Below are 17,918 nucleotides of genomic sequence, written 5' to 3'. Positions count from 1 at the left end.
CCCCCTTCCCCGCTCTCTCCCTCTCTTTCCTCGCGAAAAAGAAAGGTCAGAGAGAATCCGGAGCGCGAGAACGGCCCTTATCGATTTCAAGAGTTTCCCGCGGGAAATCGCGTTCGTTCGGCAAGGAAGAACCCGGAGGCGGACACCGGAAGGAAAGGATATTCACAGCGAGCGGCGCAGAGAATTTTCCATTACACCAAGTGCAGTTCTCTATTCTTATCATAGCGGCGCATATTCCACCAACGGCGCGATGGCGACGATCACCTTTCCGCGGAGTAATGGAAAACAAACAGGGAAAATATCGTCCCGTTTACAACGCGGCGATATCCGGCACGCTCCTTAAAAAAAAAGTCGGATTTGCGAATATCCGCGAGGTTGTTCCCGGCGCGCGATAAAAAATTATATTTCTTTAACCTACTTCGCGTGCGTGTGCGTACATGTACATTATATAAAAAAACGTTACTACACCGCGTGCATTACCATGAAAAAATATGAGGTACTCTCGATGTAACTTTTACATGATTTTTAAAAAACGGAAAGAACGTGTTTGCGAGTAGATTTTTCAAAAATTGACACAAAGCTCGTCTCTTTCACGAAAATTGCTGGCAAAGTAACTCACTTAGCCTGTATATGTACGTGCTGTTACGTAATTAGGATTATCGTTGCGAATGTGCCGTGTTTGAAACTGGTGATGGTGTGTTTGTATATATTTTAAACTCGGAAAACAAACGGAGGGTACAACCGATCGGCAATATGTATCGAAGTTAGCGCGAATAACAAAGCAGCTGTTACATTGAAGAACACGGTCGTTGCAACACGGTAATAACCCGCATTTAATGCGCCATTAGAAGTTGTTTCGAGAGCGCTGTTGTTGCAACAACGCTGATGCGTGTCACTTGACAGTGTTTGCCCTCCGATATATATTGCTTTCCGAAAACTCGATAATTAAATGCCTTTCAATTGCCGAGTGCCTTTTTTCTGATATTTGGCTCAAAACGATGTTTTGAAGCAAACATTTTGAGGACATAAAATAAAATGGTTTTGTTTAATCGGTCAAATGTTATTTATAACATATGCTATTACTAAACTGTTAGCTTTGAGAAGAGGAATGTTAACGTGTTGTATAAACGTATATGTCATCCTATTTAAAAAAAAAAAAAACACTGTGAGCATCTCAATATACATTCGATAATTGCAAAACCCTTCCTCTCGGCGCTTTGTTCGGGAAATCATTTTTAACTATCCGTACACGGCAGTTGATAAGTTTTAAATATCGGCACGGTAATCGAGCACTCGATTTTGTGAGCAAAATAGAATATCAAATTACATATTTGATCAAATATTCAATATTTGATAAAACCGCCACTCGCGTTTTTGGTTTTCAATTTCTGCTCGCACGATAATATTTTAAAATTGAATCATTTAAAAGCATATCACTCGCTTTATTTTCTTATATTAATTATCTCTCGATTAATGTAAATTTATAACAACTGTAAGAGTTTATTCAACTATAACAGAGTAGTTTTACAGTTGATACGATTCATTGTGCTGGTACGTTGGCGATGAAAATTCCACGGAATAGAAGCGAATGCTTAAGGGTCTTGCCAACTATAAAGTTAAAATCAAAACGTATTGAATTTTATTTGCATTAAAACTTTGCATTTGGTTCTTATTTTCCAAATTCATACATTCACATGCTTCATTTAACTCGCGTTAAGTTTATTGCTCTTGAAAATTGTCGCGTATTCACTCGCATAAGATGTCTGTGTGTGTGTGTGTGTAGATACAAAAGTGAAAATGTGTGTTCATCCTAAAGTATGTCAAGCAAATGATGACGCAGATCGAATCAACGGGATAATCTCGATCTTCCATCGCGGAGAAATACCGCGCGTGACGGACTAATCCAATCGAAGTAGCGATGTACACAATAACGTTTACTTAATCGTACAGATACGTACTATGTATTAGTACGCGCGCGGGACTCGTACATATTGCGTGTCGACACTCCACCTATCACGTAGCTTATTATGTAGATACACGTCGAAAGAGAGAGAGAGAGAGAGAAGAGCAATCTTGGCTCGGTGCACGAAACATTGTTACTTGCTCTTACAGCCGTCAGCACAAGGGTCGGAAAACGAACAAGTCGAGAATCTCGTTAACCCCCTGCGTTACGATTTAATTTGTGACTACGTGTGACACAGTCAGCGACAAAGTCGCTTACGCGCTGGGACCAACAACAATCTGGCCATACGCTCGATCTTCCTTTGCCGGTCGCGTGGATTGACTTTACCAAGTAACAAGAAACTATATTAATCTTGTATAACATAGAAAATGTGATTAAAAAATTTAGAATAAATACGAAACCGTGTCACACGATGTTGTAAGGCAAGGGATTAAACATGTTGCGCTGTATGTTTCTTTCACGATGCTTCTATGTCAGACGGCAAAAAAATATCACGTCAAATAGCACAGTAAAAAAAATGTCGACGGAGAGAAATGCAATGATGTAAAAGAACGTTTTCTTTTATTTATATTTTATTCATATTTTTCATCAGTGTAGCTATTGTGCAGTTTTTCGGAATCGCTTTTTCATTCGTTGTTTGTGACAAAGAAAACCCTGAAAATTTTGATCGAAGTCAACTCCGATGACTCGCATATGACAGTTACGCTCTGTAAAGAAAATCCTCGTCGTTGCGTATTCTGTTTGATCGCGCGCTTCTCTACGTGCGTTCCATAACTATATTTACAAAAAAACATTACGTTAATACGTTTAGCGTCATTTTAACACGACGACACATGCGGCTCTCGCTTACGTCGCCTCTGCGAGGGCAGGAATTTCACAGGATGCTTTTCTCTCGCACACACATACACACGCGCGCGAGATATCTGTCCGCCGCGCGATGAAATGAACGCGCGGAATGTGCTATATAAACGTCGCATCGTTGCCGCTCGTGCCGCACGTTCAAAGGAACCCAAAAGTGCGCGAGGGCGATGAAAGTATAATGTGTGAGTACACACATTTCCCGCGCCCATCATCGGCGCTACAATTTGCTATATTAGTGCCATTTTCGCGTAAGTGAAAATTCCTCGATTTGCTCTCTGTGTAGAGCTTCCCCTTTCTGCTTATTGTTTCATTATATTGTGTTTGTGCAATTGCGAGAAGGTGTTAGAGAGTGTGTTATTTGATTTTACACAAAGTTACGTCGATCGGGCTTTACAGATATTCTCCCGTTTCAAAATGTTTTTCGAACGATAAAGTTTCCGTTTTACCATTAAAATTTTACACTCGAAACGGCGGTTTTTTCCCCTTTCCCCTCGCCACCCGGGCAATACGCCTTGTTGTGTAGAGAATTTCAATAGAAATATGACGGGAAAAAAAATATCAGTTATATAACAGCGCGCGTGGTTTTTTGGAAAACGAACTCCCGAAACACAAAATAACGCTCGGTATTATTGCTCGTGTGATTTCTTTGCGAGAGTGAACGCGGCAATTGCGAATAATAATTCCGTCGTTGTTGCGATATTACGTTAACGATCGGGTTATCCCGGGAAGAAACGAAGACCGGACGTGATCGGAATGCGCCAGATAAACATACGCTGTAATAGTGCACGACCACGCGGCTGAATGTCACGTCGTTCTGTGACATCGGCATCGATATGAACGTCGCAGCGGCGATCGCAGGCGGAATCCGGCCGCAATTAGCAATTAAAATCAGCGGTCTGGCCGATTGATCGAATTCGCGCGATAACCTATATACAGGGCAATCGACTATCGCTGATCATAATTACCGGCGCTAATTACGTTACAGTTACGTCTCGTGATTAGCGTTCGCTTGCGAAAACAAATTCAGTCTAGATCGTATCTATTTTCCATCACGTCTCTCTCTCTCTCTCTCTCTCTTTCTCATATATCGTGTAATTTAATTTCAAGCGTAACAAACGCGGACGTGTGGAAATTTATCTCTTGGCGGCGTCGAATCTTTTTATCCGCTCGAATCTCCGTCGATGCATCGGAGAAACGTGTCGAGCGACACGCGTGTGTGTACTTAGAGATGCAAGGCGGCGCATCCGAGCGCGGAATGACGCATCGATGCGCGCGAGAATAAATCTGTAAGGAGAGAATGTACTCACGTCGTTTTGGGCGAAGGTCGGCGTGATCGGCCCGTCGCTGGCCTCCCATTTGTCAGCGATGCGGATCGTCTCCGCCGTCTTCTGCTGCACCGACTTCGATTCATCGAGCAGCGTCAGCTCGTAAAATTCCTGGATATCTGTAACACACATAGAAAAGGGAAGGGTTTATTATTCCGCCGAACGTTTTCGCCGCTAAACTCTCCGCGTGACTGGCGTCTCGCGCAGTCGACGATTTCATTTCTGCATCAACTCTTTCATCGCGCGCTTGTCCAACTCTGTGATAAATTAACGTCTTTCAAAAATTTGAAAAGCCATTCGCAATGAAAGCCCATTTCCAGAAACAAATTTATACATTTAATGTAACCAATTAGCGTATTTGCGACGAATTTATCTGGTTGAAAATCCTGGGATTTAATGGAAAATTGGGAAAACCGTGCTGCGCGCGAGTGTATGTATAAATATTCATGAAGGGAATAAATGCGTTGCGGGAAGGCCTCGGGGCTCTTGCGCGCGCGTTGTTCGATTGTCGGGGATCTTTACGAGAAACGTGAAGCTGCGCGCGATAAGGCGGTCATATAATTTTCAATAGCTCCTATTCGCGTGCTCGAGTGGACCGCGTGGTCTCGAATATATATCACACGGCAGTCGAGGGTACGTCGGGCGCAGGTCGTCTGGGTCGAAGGATCTCGTAATTCCTTGCTCGCGACCGGGATAAGGCCGGGCTCGTGACAACACCGGGAATCAGAAGACGCGAGGAACACCGTCTGAATTAGAGATGAGAGAGCGAACCGCTCGATAACTGTTTTAAGTAATTGCCGTGTTTTGCAATTTAACCAAATATACACGAAGAGAAAATAAATAATCAAGCAACGTATATTTGTATATTTTGCGCAAAGCAAAATATTTTATTTCTGGATTTCTGATTCTCTCAGGTAGCCGCGGTTTTAAATCCGTGTTAGCTGCGGATGAGAAATAGAGGTGTTTGAAAAATATTAATAGCAACTCTCAGGAGGTTAATCTCTGTTGGCGGCGTCGATAAAACGCAAACTGCGTGGATCTGCGCAGAAAATTCAATCTGTCTCTCAAGAAAAGCGCGTCCGGGTACATCTATGCGGTTTAATTTCTTCTCCTCGCGCGGACTGTATAATATCTCGCCGACTTAAAGTAATTTCCAAGCGTAACCCGTAATTTTCTGCGCTTATTGTAGCGGGCATTACTCTCAATTTCTTTGCCGGGGCGAGTATGCCGCCTCCCTTCCCCCCGCGCGCGTGGTAGTCGTTAATGAATTGAAATTACGGTTAGTGCTTTGAGGCATTGCTCCCGAGAGCTCCGCGTATTAATTGCTCCCGCGTGAGCAATTCCTAAAGGTAATTTCCAAGTTACATCATTACAGCACCTGTATGTTTCGCGCAATACTGAGCTTTCTGTAATTATGCTCGTTAGTTGGTCAAGTTTCTCCGTCATTTCTGTTTTAAGATAACGCTTTTTTCTCTCGGAAAAAACGACAGGTGTTGCGTTTATCCTCGTGTCTTGAAAATTGCCACAAGCACTCGGTCTGTCAATACGAGCGACACTGTTGTAACCAACTGTCGAGATCGCAAGCTGATGAAAACACCTATCTAGTGCGCTGTGTTATTATATTTTTCTCTTCAACTCGTGTGCGGCACACGCGCGACTTCGTCAAAAAGAAATAAATTCGCTTCTCATCGCACACACACATCCCTCTTTCATTTCCATATATATTCCAATGATTTTAAAAACTGCATGCGAGTCTAACTAGTAGTTGGCGTCTCGAAAGGATGGTTTTTTCCTCCTTTTGCCTCGAGTCGTGTGAATGCAGCGCGGAAAATTTTTAGATAAAAAGTTGCAGAGAAAAATTTATTTTATCTGCCAGTCGAGAGAAAATTCGAGAGCTCCGCTCCGCTCTTGTAAATTCAAACTTACACGTCTCTCTCATCTCTCTTGCAGCGCGCGACAAAAATAATTTGTCCGTGCGCGGGAAAAAATTTGAAAATATTGTCAGCACTTTGACGTGGCTTTGTACACTTTTCGCGCATGGCGAAGCAACTGGGAATATGTACAGTTGCCGGGGCAACACAGGACACAGAGGATCTTCCGTAAAGAAAAAAGAAATGCGCGCGAATTCTGTCGCGTCTCTTCGATTTGCCTCGAGGCCGTGCAGCTTTTCACTTTCGCGCAAACGTTTTCGCATGCTGCGCAACTCGGATATTTACGGCGTCGGGGCGTTGTCGTCTCGTGAGCGTTATTGCATTATAAATTTTCAAAGGGCGTGCTGATACCACCGCGATAAAAATGTACATCAATTTCATTCGAGCTGCGCGCGTACGTGGCGGTTTCCGTTTCCGTCATTCCCCGACGACGACGACGACGACGACGACGATATACGATGTCTAAATATCAACCAGCGCATTTCTCACGTGGAATGTAAGAAATATCGGAGACTTATTTCAATCTCTCTCTCTTTCTCTCTCGGGCCTCGTGCGCGCGCGACGCGACGTTTGACGTCGGTATGTGAAACGCGTGCGGAATTCTTTCCGATGACGGACATCCCGTGCATAGAAGAACCGGCGCCTTTTCGGTGAATGCCGAGGCGCCGCCGTGACGAAACTTATCTGACGTTTTTCCGCGGGAGGAAAAAGATTCAAAGGTTACTTGCAGCGAGCGTAGCTCGCCGCCTTCGGCGCATAAGAGGATTTATGTCTTAATCTTAGAATACAAAACGCGCGCGATAACATTGAAATGCAAAGTTCCGCCAATCCTTCAACTCGCGAGTATTTTCAAAGAAAATTTTTAGAACGGGCACGTGCGAGAAATTATAAAGAAAGCGAAGTCGTGCTGTGGATTTAAAATAGAGTTCGAGACGGTTGCCAACCCCACCACCTCATATTTCATGAACGATACAGAGACGGGAAAAAAATAATGTTCGTAATTTTAAGATGGTACACGCTGCGTCACGAACGCTCTGCTGCGTATTGCGGGGCTTAACTGATTGCGAAGCGATCGTACATTCTCGCAGCATCGTCCCTTCATAATTAGCTCAATGTAACCGATACCATCATGGCTCGCCCTCTTACTAGGCCAATGGCTAGGATTGCAATTAGAGACGCGGCCATATCGGTAATCGATGTACGACATTGATGGGCACGGAATAATAATTAGATTATTGGTACTTAAATCCGATTCGTGATATACACACCGCTTCACCGCATTGATATCGCAATTGAGCTGTGTGTTGATGCTCCAGTTATGTCATGAATATGCACATCCACACACACATACGCACGTGTGTTTGTTGGTACATATTTGCCGGTCGTATCATATTCGCGCGTACACATCACCGTTGTAATTCAACATTTAGCCTTTCAGGAGATGTGAGAAACAATGGCCGCTGACGAAAAACACTCCTCGAGCCGTTGAGTTTCGTCGGAGGGGAGAAACGCGTGATTAAATCGCAGCGGCAACTCCGCGAATTCCGGAATTTCTCGAGATTTTTCCCAGACACTACCGCGCCGATAGGCGCGAGTGGCTTTTTTCCTACCCGCGATTTATTTCGCGCACGTATTTTTTCTACCTCGTAGTTACCTACCCGCAAAGTGCGTGCGATGAAAAAAGTTGCAACTGCACGTCCAGGGAAAATATCGCCAGTCCGGCTTTTCGTTAATTTTTCCGCCGTTTCGCCTGCCTTCGTCTGCTGCCGCGCATACCGCGGAGGTTGTGCTTTATTTTTTTCTTTCTCTTTTTTTTTTGTTCTCTCTCGCGGAATTACGAGCGCGCGCAGTGCTTTATTACATATTATGGCGGTGTATTAAACCAATTTGTGTATCTGCCGCGATAGCGGCGCAAAAAAAAAGGACGCGATTAAAAAAATTTGCATGCTGCCACTTTGACGGGCTTGTTTTTCATAATGTGCTTCGACAGCCGGAAATAGTGTACCTTTTGAATGCGTCTCGACGAGAGAGCGTTGTATATTTTGGCCCGCGGTTTTGTTACGAACCTGATGACACGTCAAAATTCACAAGCGCGGAATTCTCGCGAATTCACGCGTCGCCGAAACGAGACGTTACGTAAATGTACACGGCGTAAATATTCATACGTACTTTTCTGTTCCGCTCGTACTTGATTTAAAATAATGAAGCAGCGGCGAAACAATGGCGAAACGACGAGGAGTAAAGTCGTCATTAAATGAAATCATCCGTATCAGAATTCAACTTCCGCACGCGCTCTATCACCGGAAAAGGTTTAAGCGCGAATCACGTGTGCGAATGTGGACGTGCACGCGCGCTGAAAAGTTACTAAACGCTTTTCAAGCTCGCAATACGTAATAAAATTAACATTTTTCCCTTTCAGTTTTTCCTCTCGTCATATTCTTCGGAAACGACGAAACAAAAAAATCAAGCGCTTTTCGCTTATTCACTCGACGCCTATTGTCCCCATTTCCGTCATTTTCCGTGGAGTCCTTCCAGGGAGGATACGCCGCGCAAACGTTTACACGACGAATAATTTTTAATTTCCCACAGTTTCCGCCCCCATAAAAAGATCGTTTCGCGACTATCTCTCGCCCTTTCCTTTCTCTTCCCTTTCAGATCCGGACGGAAGTGGGAAAGTTCAAGCGGGAGAAGCGGGAAGGGGTCAAAGTTATTTACAGAAATGGCGTATCTCGTACGGTCAGGTCTCCACGGTTGATGTTAACGAGCTCCAGTTTATCGTCGGCTTCGTCGTCGTCGTCGTCGTCGTCGTCCTTTTCCTCCTCCTCCTCCTTCTCCTTCTCCTCCTCTTCCTTCACGTTCTCTCCTCTTCCTCGTCTCTTCGCCTCGTTCTCTCTTCGCAACTCTCTCCGCGCGCAACTGGAAAGTTCCGTCGGTGTGGAAATTACGTGTCGCATGAGGGCTAAACTTCCGTCTTCGACGAAGTACGAGGGATGGGCGTTAACGCGTCGGCGCCACGTGTAGTAGCCGACCGACGTCGCGTCGTTCCGGGCGTGCGAAATAGTTCGTAATGTTCGCACGCGAACACGTACACATACATTTGGGCCACGAGTGAATTTGCGGGGCGGACGCTGTAAATTTATCCGTCGCTAGCGTTTCAATCCGAATGACACGCCTAACTTTTTTCGAGCGAATTTCGAGCTCGACGATCAAAAGCAAATAGACGCGAAAGGACAAAGGGATTAATCCCGTTATTATCATGTATATTTGTGTGTCGCGTAATGACGCGATCGATCGAGTATTTTCAATCGATGTAAAATGTTCGGTGCGAAAATACGAGAATAATTCAAACAATTTCGTGACAAAGGACATCCTTCGTGTTGCCGAGATTGTCGTAGTTTCTACACCGTGACTGACAGGTCTTCGAGAGAACTACGGATAGCGGTTTTCGCGAGTTTCAAAACCGCAACAAATTTCGTGTGGTACAAGCGAGACGGCGGTTTTCGAAGAGAAGAGAGAAAGCGCGGGACGAAATTATTCTCCGGATCTCGCCCGCTTATCGAACGACTCTCGCGTTCTTCTCGCGTAGGAGTCGCGCATCGTATAATTACAATGATCCTGCGGAGACTCGGCGCGGGAGAATCGACGCTTGATTTCGTGCCAAAGGCTTAATGCACTGCAGCGAAATTTCCCGAGTGTAATTATATTCATGTACGCGGGCACTCGCCTCGACAATATATCGACACTTCACAAGTGTTCTTCTGAGAGAAATGAGAAGAGTGTTTCGAGACGGAGAAGAGAACTTCGGATAAAGAACTTTAGCGCGGATCACTGGAGAAATAATCGTGCTACAGATATAGAAGTAGCACACGTTATTTATATGGAAAAAAAATGGAATTTACAGCATCAGATTAACACGTTAACTGACGTCTCTAAATATATAAAATAAATTAACAATATTTGTTCACTTGTTAATTTTATAAAATCACGTTCAACAGTGCAGCTTCTATAAGTTTATTCAAATTTTTAATTTTTCTCTTTACGGTTCACATACTTTTCTACACCTGTCGTTCATTGCGAGTTTTAATTTCGCAGTTTCATGCGGGAAACCATTAAAAGAACCATTCAATCTATCCGTTACTAACGCAATTTCGTACCGTGTCGCGAGTTTTAGATAGAATGAAGTCGTGCGAGAGGATCAGCGGCGAGAGCTCGCATAGCTCTACGTCGGATATCGCGTGAAACGCGCTGCTGGCGTGAAGCAAACGCGGCGCGCGGCGCGGCGCGACACATAACGTTGCGGAGTTAAATCACACAGCTGCAACGCGACCGAATAAAACGAAAATTCTATCGCGCGTACGGTAAAATCGCTTATAGCGATCGGCCACGTTTATTTTTCACACACAACTCGTTCGAATTATTTGCGCGTCGCGTTGTTTGCGTTGTGCCGAGGAATAACCGCGGTTGTACGTGTGAAATGCGTAAACTCAGACGTTTATATGAATGGGAGTTAATTAAACCGGAAGGGAACGGATTCGAGGTTACCGCGGAGTCTGTAAAATGCTATCTTTGATAGCGCAGCGATATTATACGAGATAATATTTATCCATTTATACACATGTTATTTCAGCGTTAGCAGTATAGTATATATGTATATTTTAAAGTACATATGTATATATTCGGGATCAAAGATAATTACTTAATGAAGCTATATTATTTGCATATATATTGTACGTTCGCCCTGTAGCTTCGACTTCTGTTTCTCCAATCAAGCGGGCGGGAGAGAACTCGGAGCATGGCTGGCGGATATATCCGCACACACACACACACACACACGCACACAAGCGCAATATTATGCACAATGATCTCAAGCAAATTTGCCGCTGCGTAGCATTCGTAACGAGGGCGCTCGTTGATTAGATTTGTGATTAGTTAGGATGTTATACACACTGAGAGGGAGAGAGAGAAACCAAATATCGTAACAGGAAACATTTCTTGGTTAACGTACTGAGCAATAGTTTCAGGGATAAAAAAAGTTGTTTCCAAAATAAAAAGTGATGACACATCACACAAAACAATTTTTTTACGCAGGTATTTTACACATTTTAACTCTTCGTGAACTCCAAAAACGCCTACTAGTTTGACAGACTGGGTCTGTGAGACCTACGCAACTTTAAAATCAAATACCTTCGTGAAAAACTAATATTTTTACCATTTTTTGTTTTTTGAATCGGAAGTTTGAACGATTCTGCGTCGATAAAAAAAATTGAAAAAATCTTTAGTATTTTCGAAGATATAAGCGTTGAAAAAAACTAATGTTTACTAGAGACACCGTTTTGAAATTTTTGGATGGGTTTGGAAGACTCAGTTTGTCCACGAAAGGTTAACAATATAAAAATAATAGAAATAATAATATAAACTTTCAAGCAAGTGTTCTTTAAACTTCTTGTATTTTACATAGCGCATAGTTGTTTTGAAATTGCCATTCTTACATATGCCTACATGATTATCCTGATTTTCGCGAAACAAAGAGATTGCCACAATGTAACTAGATATTGCTGATCGACCAGAGGGCATCATCTGAGTGAGTTGTATCTGCGCACAGTCGATTAATGGCGCTGCGCAGTCGAAGTTTGCTAAAAGGCAGAGGTTAAAAGGCGATATAAACCTCTCCTTCAACCCGAATACGTGAGAACCGTGAGAACTCCGAGCAAGGGAATATTGCGGCTTTAATACCGCCCGCCGCGTGCTTGTCGATATTCAGCCAAATTATCTGTGAATATCCACACACATTTTGCGTCGTAAATATTCACCGTTAAGAGATACATGTGTATAATTAGATCATCTGTTTAATTACGTACATATTTTTGTTCTATCGAATATAGGAAGAGAGAGAGAGAGAGAGAGAGAAAATTAAATTTGTCTCGTCCCCTCGACACCAGAGCGTCAATTATCCATGTTTCGAATATAAATGCGAGTTTCTAAATGAAATGAAATCGAATAACACGCGGAACGTACGTGTGTGTTGCTCGTGTTTGATTCATTTTGTTTTCTTTGTAATTACAAGAGAGGACGTTTATGAAGATAGTTTGGTCAGTCGATCGAATCAGTAGGCGAGACGATCCTCCCTCTTGAACTTGTTGAGGATGCCTCCGTCCGATACCAATTCCCGTTCAAGATGCGGATCACGTTTATCGGATTATGCGAGCGGAATGGCGCGTCCAGAGAGAGCGGAAAGTGGCGGTTCGCGGATAGCCGGCGGAAAAAGGTGGAACGGGTAAGAGACACCTGAAAACCACCGGCTAGCAATTCTACGACTACGTTTTACAACCGGCGGATTTAATTACACGTAGAACCGCGTCGGCGCTGGTCGCTTCGTTAGCGCGACCGCCGCTCGACTTTGCAAAAATCTGACGTCGACGCGTCGTCGTCGTCGTCGTTGTCGTTGGCTGTCGTGATTGCGTTAACGGCGTTGCTGACGCCTGGCGATGTACCCGATAAAAATCGTCGCAAACGTTTATTACGGTGCGCGCGGCCGACGTTTTTTTTCCGGCGTTTTATCGACAGTAATCCCCGGCACGACACACGTTAACGCGGCGTCTCGTCGAATTCTCTTTCGCCCGGGTTTATTTCGATGTTTCCACATCTGTGAATGTTTCGACGTAAAAAAGAGCGATTAAACTTTAATCATTACGCTCAAGTCTAGTGGAATATAAAACAACATATATGTGATGCAAATGAAATATATATTCCGATATATTTATCCCGCAAAACATCTAGCGTATCGGTTCTTCCTACCTGTCAAATTTCGCAGTTGGTTTTAAAAACATATATATGACCCTTGAATCTTAGTTAATTTGATAAAAAAACCTTTCTTCTTTCTACATCGCGTGAAATTTGAATAAAAAGAAGTTTTCAAAAGATACAGAGGATGACATTACAAACTTTTTTCTTTTATTACGTGAACATAAAAAGCAACCATTATGAAATCTGATAAGTTTCAGCTTGTATGCCAATAGATTCTATACGATGAAATATGTTCAATTTGTCACAGAAAAAGATCTGTCTTCGTTTATTTAAAAAACAAACCATCACGTTTGCAACAACGCATATGAATCGAAAAAACATTGCCGGCTTTCTCAGGCTCTTTTTTCAAACAGTGAATGTCTTATCACATGTCACTAGATATTACACGATGAAATATGTTCAATTTGCCGCGAAAGAAGGCTTGGAACGTCTCAGTTTATTAAAAACCTCACTTTTGCAACGTATCAGTTCTGTATTACATGGCGGCATGACTCTTTAGTGAGTTATGGCTGTTTCCAAAGCTTCTCATTTATTGCACACTGACACGTAAACAGAACGGTATTAATTAGTATTCGACTCTCGTCGTCCTGCTTACTTTAGCCGGACGCGTTTTGCAGCTCGAGATGACGAGATTTTGCAAAACAGACATTTAGAAATACACGCGATGATATAAAAACATATTTGATTTTCTCAAGCACAGGTAAATCAATTGAAGAACAAATAAGCTTTGAATAAACTCGAAGTTTAATATTCAGAAGATACTAAAGTCATTTACATGTATATATCGTAACTACTCTTACCAGTACAAGTGATGATATCAACCATAAAGCGTCGTGACGTGTCTTTAAAAACGTACCTCTTGATCTCTGTTGTTCTTTTTTGAAATTTGCACGAATGTAAAGAAAAAATTAATCGAGGAAGTATTCTCTCCGAATATTCTTTGCGAGTGCATATTGTCACGATCTTTGTGATCGTAATTCACTATTTTTCTCAAGGAAGAAGTGTTGGCGCGCCAGCGAGCGCATTAATTTTCGTCTTCATTTCCTTCCCGTCTCTCCCGAGCGAGGAAACGGTCACATCGAATATCTTCTTCCCTCGTGAGATGACCGTGCAACGTACATATATATAACCCTTCCCTGGCTGTACGAGAGACGATAACACGGAAGGGGCTAATTCATTTTTAATCCTTGTTTGTCTCGCGCGGTGACCGGTGTGCGCGCGCGCGCTTTGTTTATTTCTGACTTTCAACGAGTTTTCAGTAAATCCGGGATTACCTCGACGTCTTGCACGTTCGCGAGTAACTAATTAATCGCGGTAAAATCCCTGTCTCGTGGAAAAACGTGAGACGTGATTCCACGTGACTGAACAAAACGGACCGGCGTATAATTTGCACACTCTCGACTCGCAAAATGTGTTCGTGCAAAACGTTTTTTCGTGAAATGCGCGACGGAAATTACTCGCGAATGTCTCGTTCTTATTATTTCTCGCGGAGTTCATCGGTTCGTGTAGCGCGCTCGAACTCGCGTTTGAATAGGCGCCGCGAAATTGATGCACGTCAACGGAATTATGTAACGGTTAATCTCCAATATGCTATCTCGTACGTACGGTTCTTCCGCGCGCGAACTCGAGGGCTCTTTCGAAAACGATCAAGTTCCGATGGAGTACATCGGATAAGATAAATGGCGGACGTCGCGCGGCGGTACTGTCTGAAGGCCGGTTGCGCGGCAAGCAATTTATCAAACCTTTCATATATTTATTATCGGCCGGCTGGCTCCGTGAGACTGGCGTTGATAATCGGTTTATATAAGCTAACGTTGCGCGGGCGCGGAAGCGAATTTGCGCTATCGAACGCAGTTTTCTAATTACTCGTCGCAAATTACGTCAGCTGATGGGCCCGCGGGATGCAATACTAATATTTCTCATCAAATTTTTTTCTCTATCAATCGGCCACCAGCCGTTTCACTCTTGTCGCGATTTCTCATCTTCGCATTAATCATCATTTTTAATTGCTTTGCGAAAAAGAAAAGTTTGTCCTCTCGATTGTAACGCGTCTTCCATCACGACAAGAAAAAAAATTAACCGCACGCAGCACATTATTTTTTTTTTTTTGAATATACTAAACAGGTCGGCGCTGTCGTGGAGCTGATCGAGTAATTTCCGAGAGATTCATAAATCACGTTCGATTATCGAAAATATACACGGCACAAGAGAGAGAGAGAGTTGCCGTCGTCGCGTGAAAATTACACTGTATCGAAAAATTAATCTGAAATGTGAATAATGGAAATATCGATGCAGATGAGTAATTCATAATTTCGGAATGAATATTTTTCGTCATGTTTCACACGCAATAAATCAAAAACGTCGCGAAAATCTCACAACGAGACGAGGAGCTTCCCGGGCGACGTCATATATATTACCTCTACCTCAGATTGACGCAATTATGCGACGGTTCTCGAAGGACCGTCTCTCGCGCATGAGTCATAACGTATAATAATAGGTACTTAATCGCGAGAAAATCGAGTTTCCTACGTGACGTCGCGAGTCGAGCCCAGGCGCTAGAAACGGTTCCGCCATTGTTGCCCGCGCCCGGTATTGTGCAAGAAATTTCATTGTCGAGTCGGGTTTCCTCGAGAAGAGGGGAAAAGGGGAAGGAGAGAGAGAGAGAGAGAGAGAGAGAGAATCGGTATCGCACTACTTCTTCCATTGTCTACGAGTATTGTTACCGAGATGCAAGTAGAATGAACACGATTCCCGCATCTATCGTGCCGTTGATCCTCGCGATATGTTTTCGGTTAGCGAAATTCGAGCAATTTATTCTGTCAAAACTTTTATAGCAGCAAACTACTTTACTCTGTTGCTGGAAGCGAAACAGTCAAAAGCGTACGCGCAAAGAGAAAGAAAAAAATTGAGACTGCATGGCGCCGCGCTTCAGAAAATTATGCAACATTTCGATTTTTTCGAATTCTATGAAGAATCAGTCTTATGCGCTCGGAATTCGACTGTTTTCTGCTCTTCCGTTTTAATGCGACTCGCTTTATTGTTCTCCGACAATGGACGCGTTTTGGGAGAATTCGAGTCGGCGAACGCGCGCGGTCGAGGAACGCGTTTAAGGAAATTCCGGAAACACATCGCATCGGTTCGGGACGCAGATGCGATCCCAGTCTCGGGAACGTTAGCGGAGAATTGTTCGTTTCTTCGAATCCCCGAACACTCCACGGATATATTCGTCAATAATTGCCATTCTTGTTTCACCGCATTTTATTTACGAGAAATGAAGAGAGAAGCATCTGTTCTTCACAGATTGCAAGCGGGAGATAAAGCGCGACTTAAGGAACATTTATCGCAAAAAAGTGCAGTTTAGCGATAGAGGGATTTCCGAGTTTCGACGGGAACTGAACAGGAATAATACGATCTTTCCGGTTCTATTTGGCCAATTAATGTTTTCAGATTCAACACCTGTAGGCAAGTAATCATTAAACTGTGCATTCGCGCAACGTATACACACAAACAAACACACACATACATACGCGGTGCGCGATATTGCTCGGAGAATCGCGCGCGGACTATTATTACTCTAACCATTATGCTCGTGACCTTCACATGAAAACGCCGGCATCTTCATTAATGCTAATTATCTATTCAGGCTGCAACACCGTTCATGCGGACGGATATAACACTGCGCGGGATTCGCAGAATTCACCTTCAAAAGGCAGAGCCGGTAGCCGAATTAATCTGACGTGTCGTAATTGTTACGCAGATGCGGATAATTAGCCGCGTTCCATCTTGCCCCCTATTTCCGGTGAATTACCTTCGCGGAATTCGCATTACCTGATACTCTCTTTGTCTCCTGTGTATAATATAATAAGTACATTTACTATTTACTATAAGAAGCAAAAGGATGCCAGTTGAAAGAACCAGATCTTTGTGTCGCTTTCTGTTTCCTGGCAAACAAATAGTTGGCGTGTGACTCGGACAAAAGAAGTCGTCCTACGATGGTCGATCACTCGCGGAAGTAGTGCTTGCGTTTTGCGATGTTCGTGACTAGACGGAACGAGGTTTTTTGCTCCACGAAAGTGAAGGCAGCATCGAACAAGCACTACTAATTGCTTTGTGGAGAGAGAGAAAGAGAGAGGGAGAGGGAGGGGTGAAGGAGAGCAAGTAAAGTTAATTGGCTCAGTAGTTTCGTAAGAGATGAATGGGGCTCACTTGTACGTGTACGTTCTGCTAAAATACGCCCCTTATCTTCAATTGCGTCGTCTTTTATCGATTATTAGATTCTTTCATTGGTTCTGACTTTTTTCTCAGCGTCTCTCAGCACGTGCCGCATCGCGAGATTCGTGATATTATAATTCAGGTGTAATTTAAGTTCTTTTTTCATTAAAAGAGAGACACGCGTTTATCCCGCACGATGCGCTCAAAGTAATGAAATGCATACGTAAGATTTAATTAATTTGGAAAAGTGGCTCGACAACCTCATCTATGTAATTGGAAGAGTTTCAGCGTGAAATAACAACTTTGTGAGCAAGCACATTCGCATATTATTAATTAGAAAAAATGTGTGTATACGGACATTTACACACACCGTTGCATTTATGTATTTATGAAAACAATTTTCAGTTGAAAAGTACATTTCTCTTTTCGTTACGTCGTAAGATAAAATTATCTACTGTAAATTTTTCGCGAAGTAGTTTTATGAGTCGGTGCGTCGTCCGTATGGGGATGAAATTTAAGGGCAAAAGTTTTTCAGATGCAAAATACACCTTTCAGGACACGAAAGTTTTTCGCAGATTGTCTCTAGGAGGGAAACATCAGAACGTTCGCCGCGTTTTATTCACTTCCGCGACACATAATCAAAATTTTGTTACGTATTATCGCTACCAACGCGCGCGCACAAAAAGTCAGCGCATCTGTTTGTTTGAAAAAAAAAAAAAAAGAAACGCTTCAATTAAAAATACGCTTGTCTACTCCCTGCTCTCGTAATACACGAGAAACTTTGAACATAATTTTTCCCGGAATATGCAGGGACATGTAGGA

At 43.2% G+C, this 17,918-nt stretch overlaps 1 protein-coding gene across 15 annotated transcripts in view; it reads right to left on the bottom strand.

Moving 5' to 3' along the window:
- Positions 1-17,918, bottom strand: part of LOC109854966 (disks large 1 tumor suppressor protein) — a 425,866-nt gene that overhangs the window by 204,288 nt on the left and 203,660 nt on the right. For all 15 annotated transcript variants that reach the window (XM_020428635.1, XM_020428637.1, XM_020428634.1 and 12 more), the window contains one exon: positions 4,132-4,268. In XM_020428635.1, the coding sequence (XP_020284224.1) occupies positions 4,132-4,268 (137 nt within the window). The remainder of the gene's footprint in view (positions 1-4,131; positions 4,269-17,918) is intronic.

The sequence above is a fragment of the Pseudomyrmex gracilis genome, unplaced genomic scaffold (assembly GCF_002006095.1).
Source record: "Pseudomyrmex gracilis isolate BER0280 unplaced genomic scaffold, ASM200609v1 scaffold_76, whole genome shotgun sequence".
Lineage (NCBI taxonomy): Eukaryota > Metazoa > Arthropoda > Insecta > Hymenoptera > Formicidae > Pseudomyrmex > Pseudomyrmex gracilis.
Note: the sequence above shows the minus strand (reverse complement) of the source record. Positions and strands in the feature narration are given on the sequence as shown.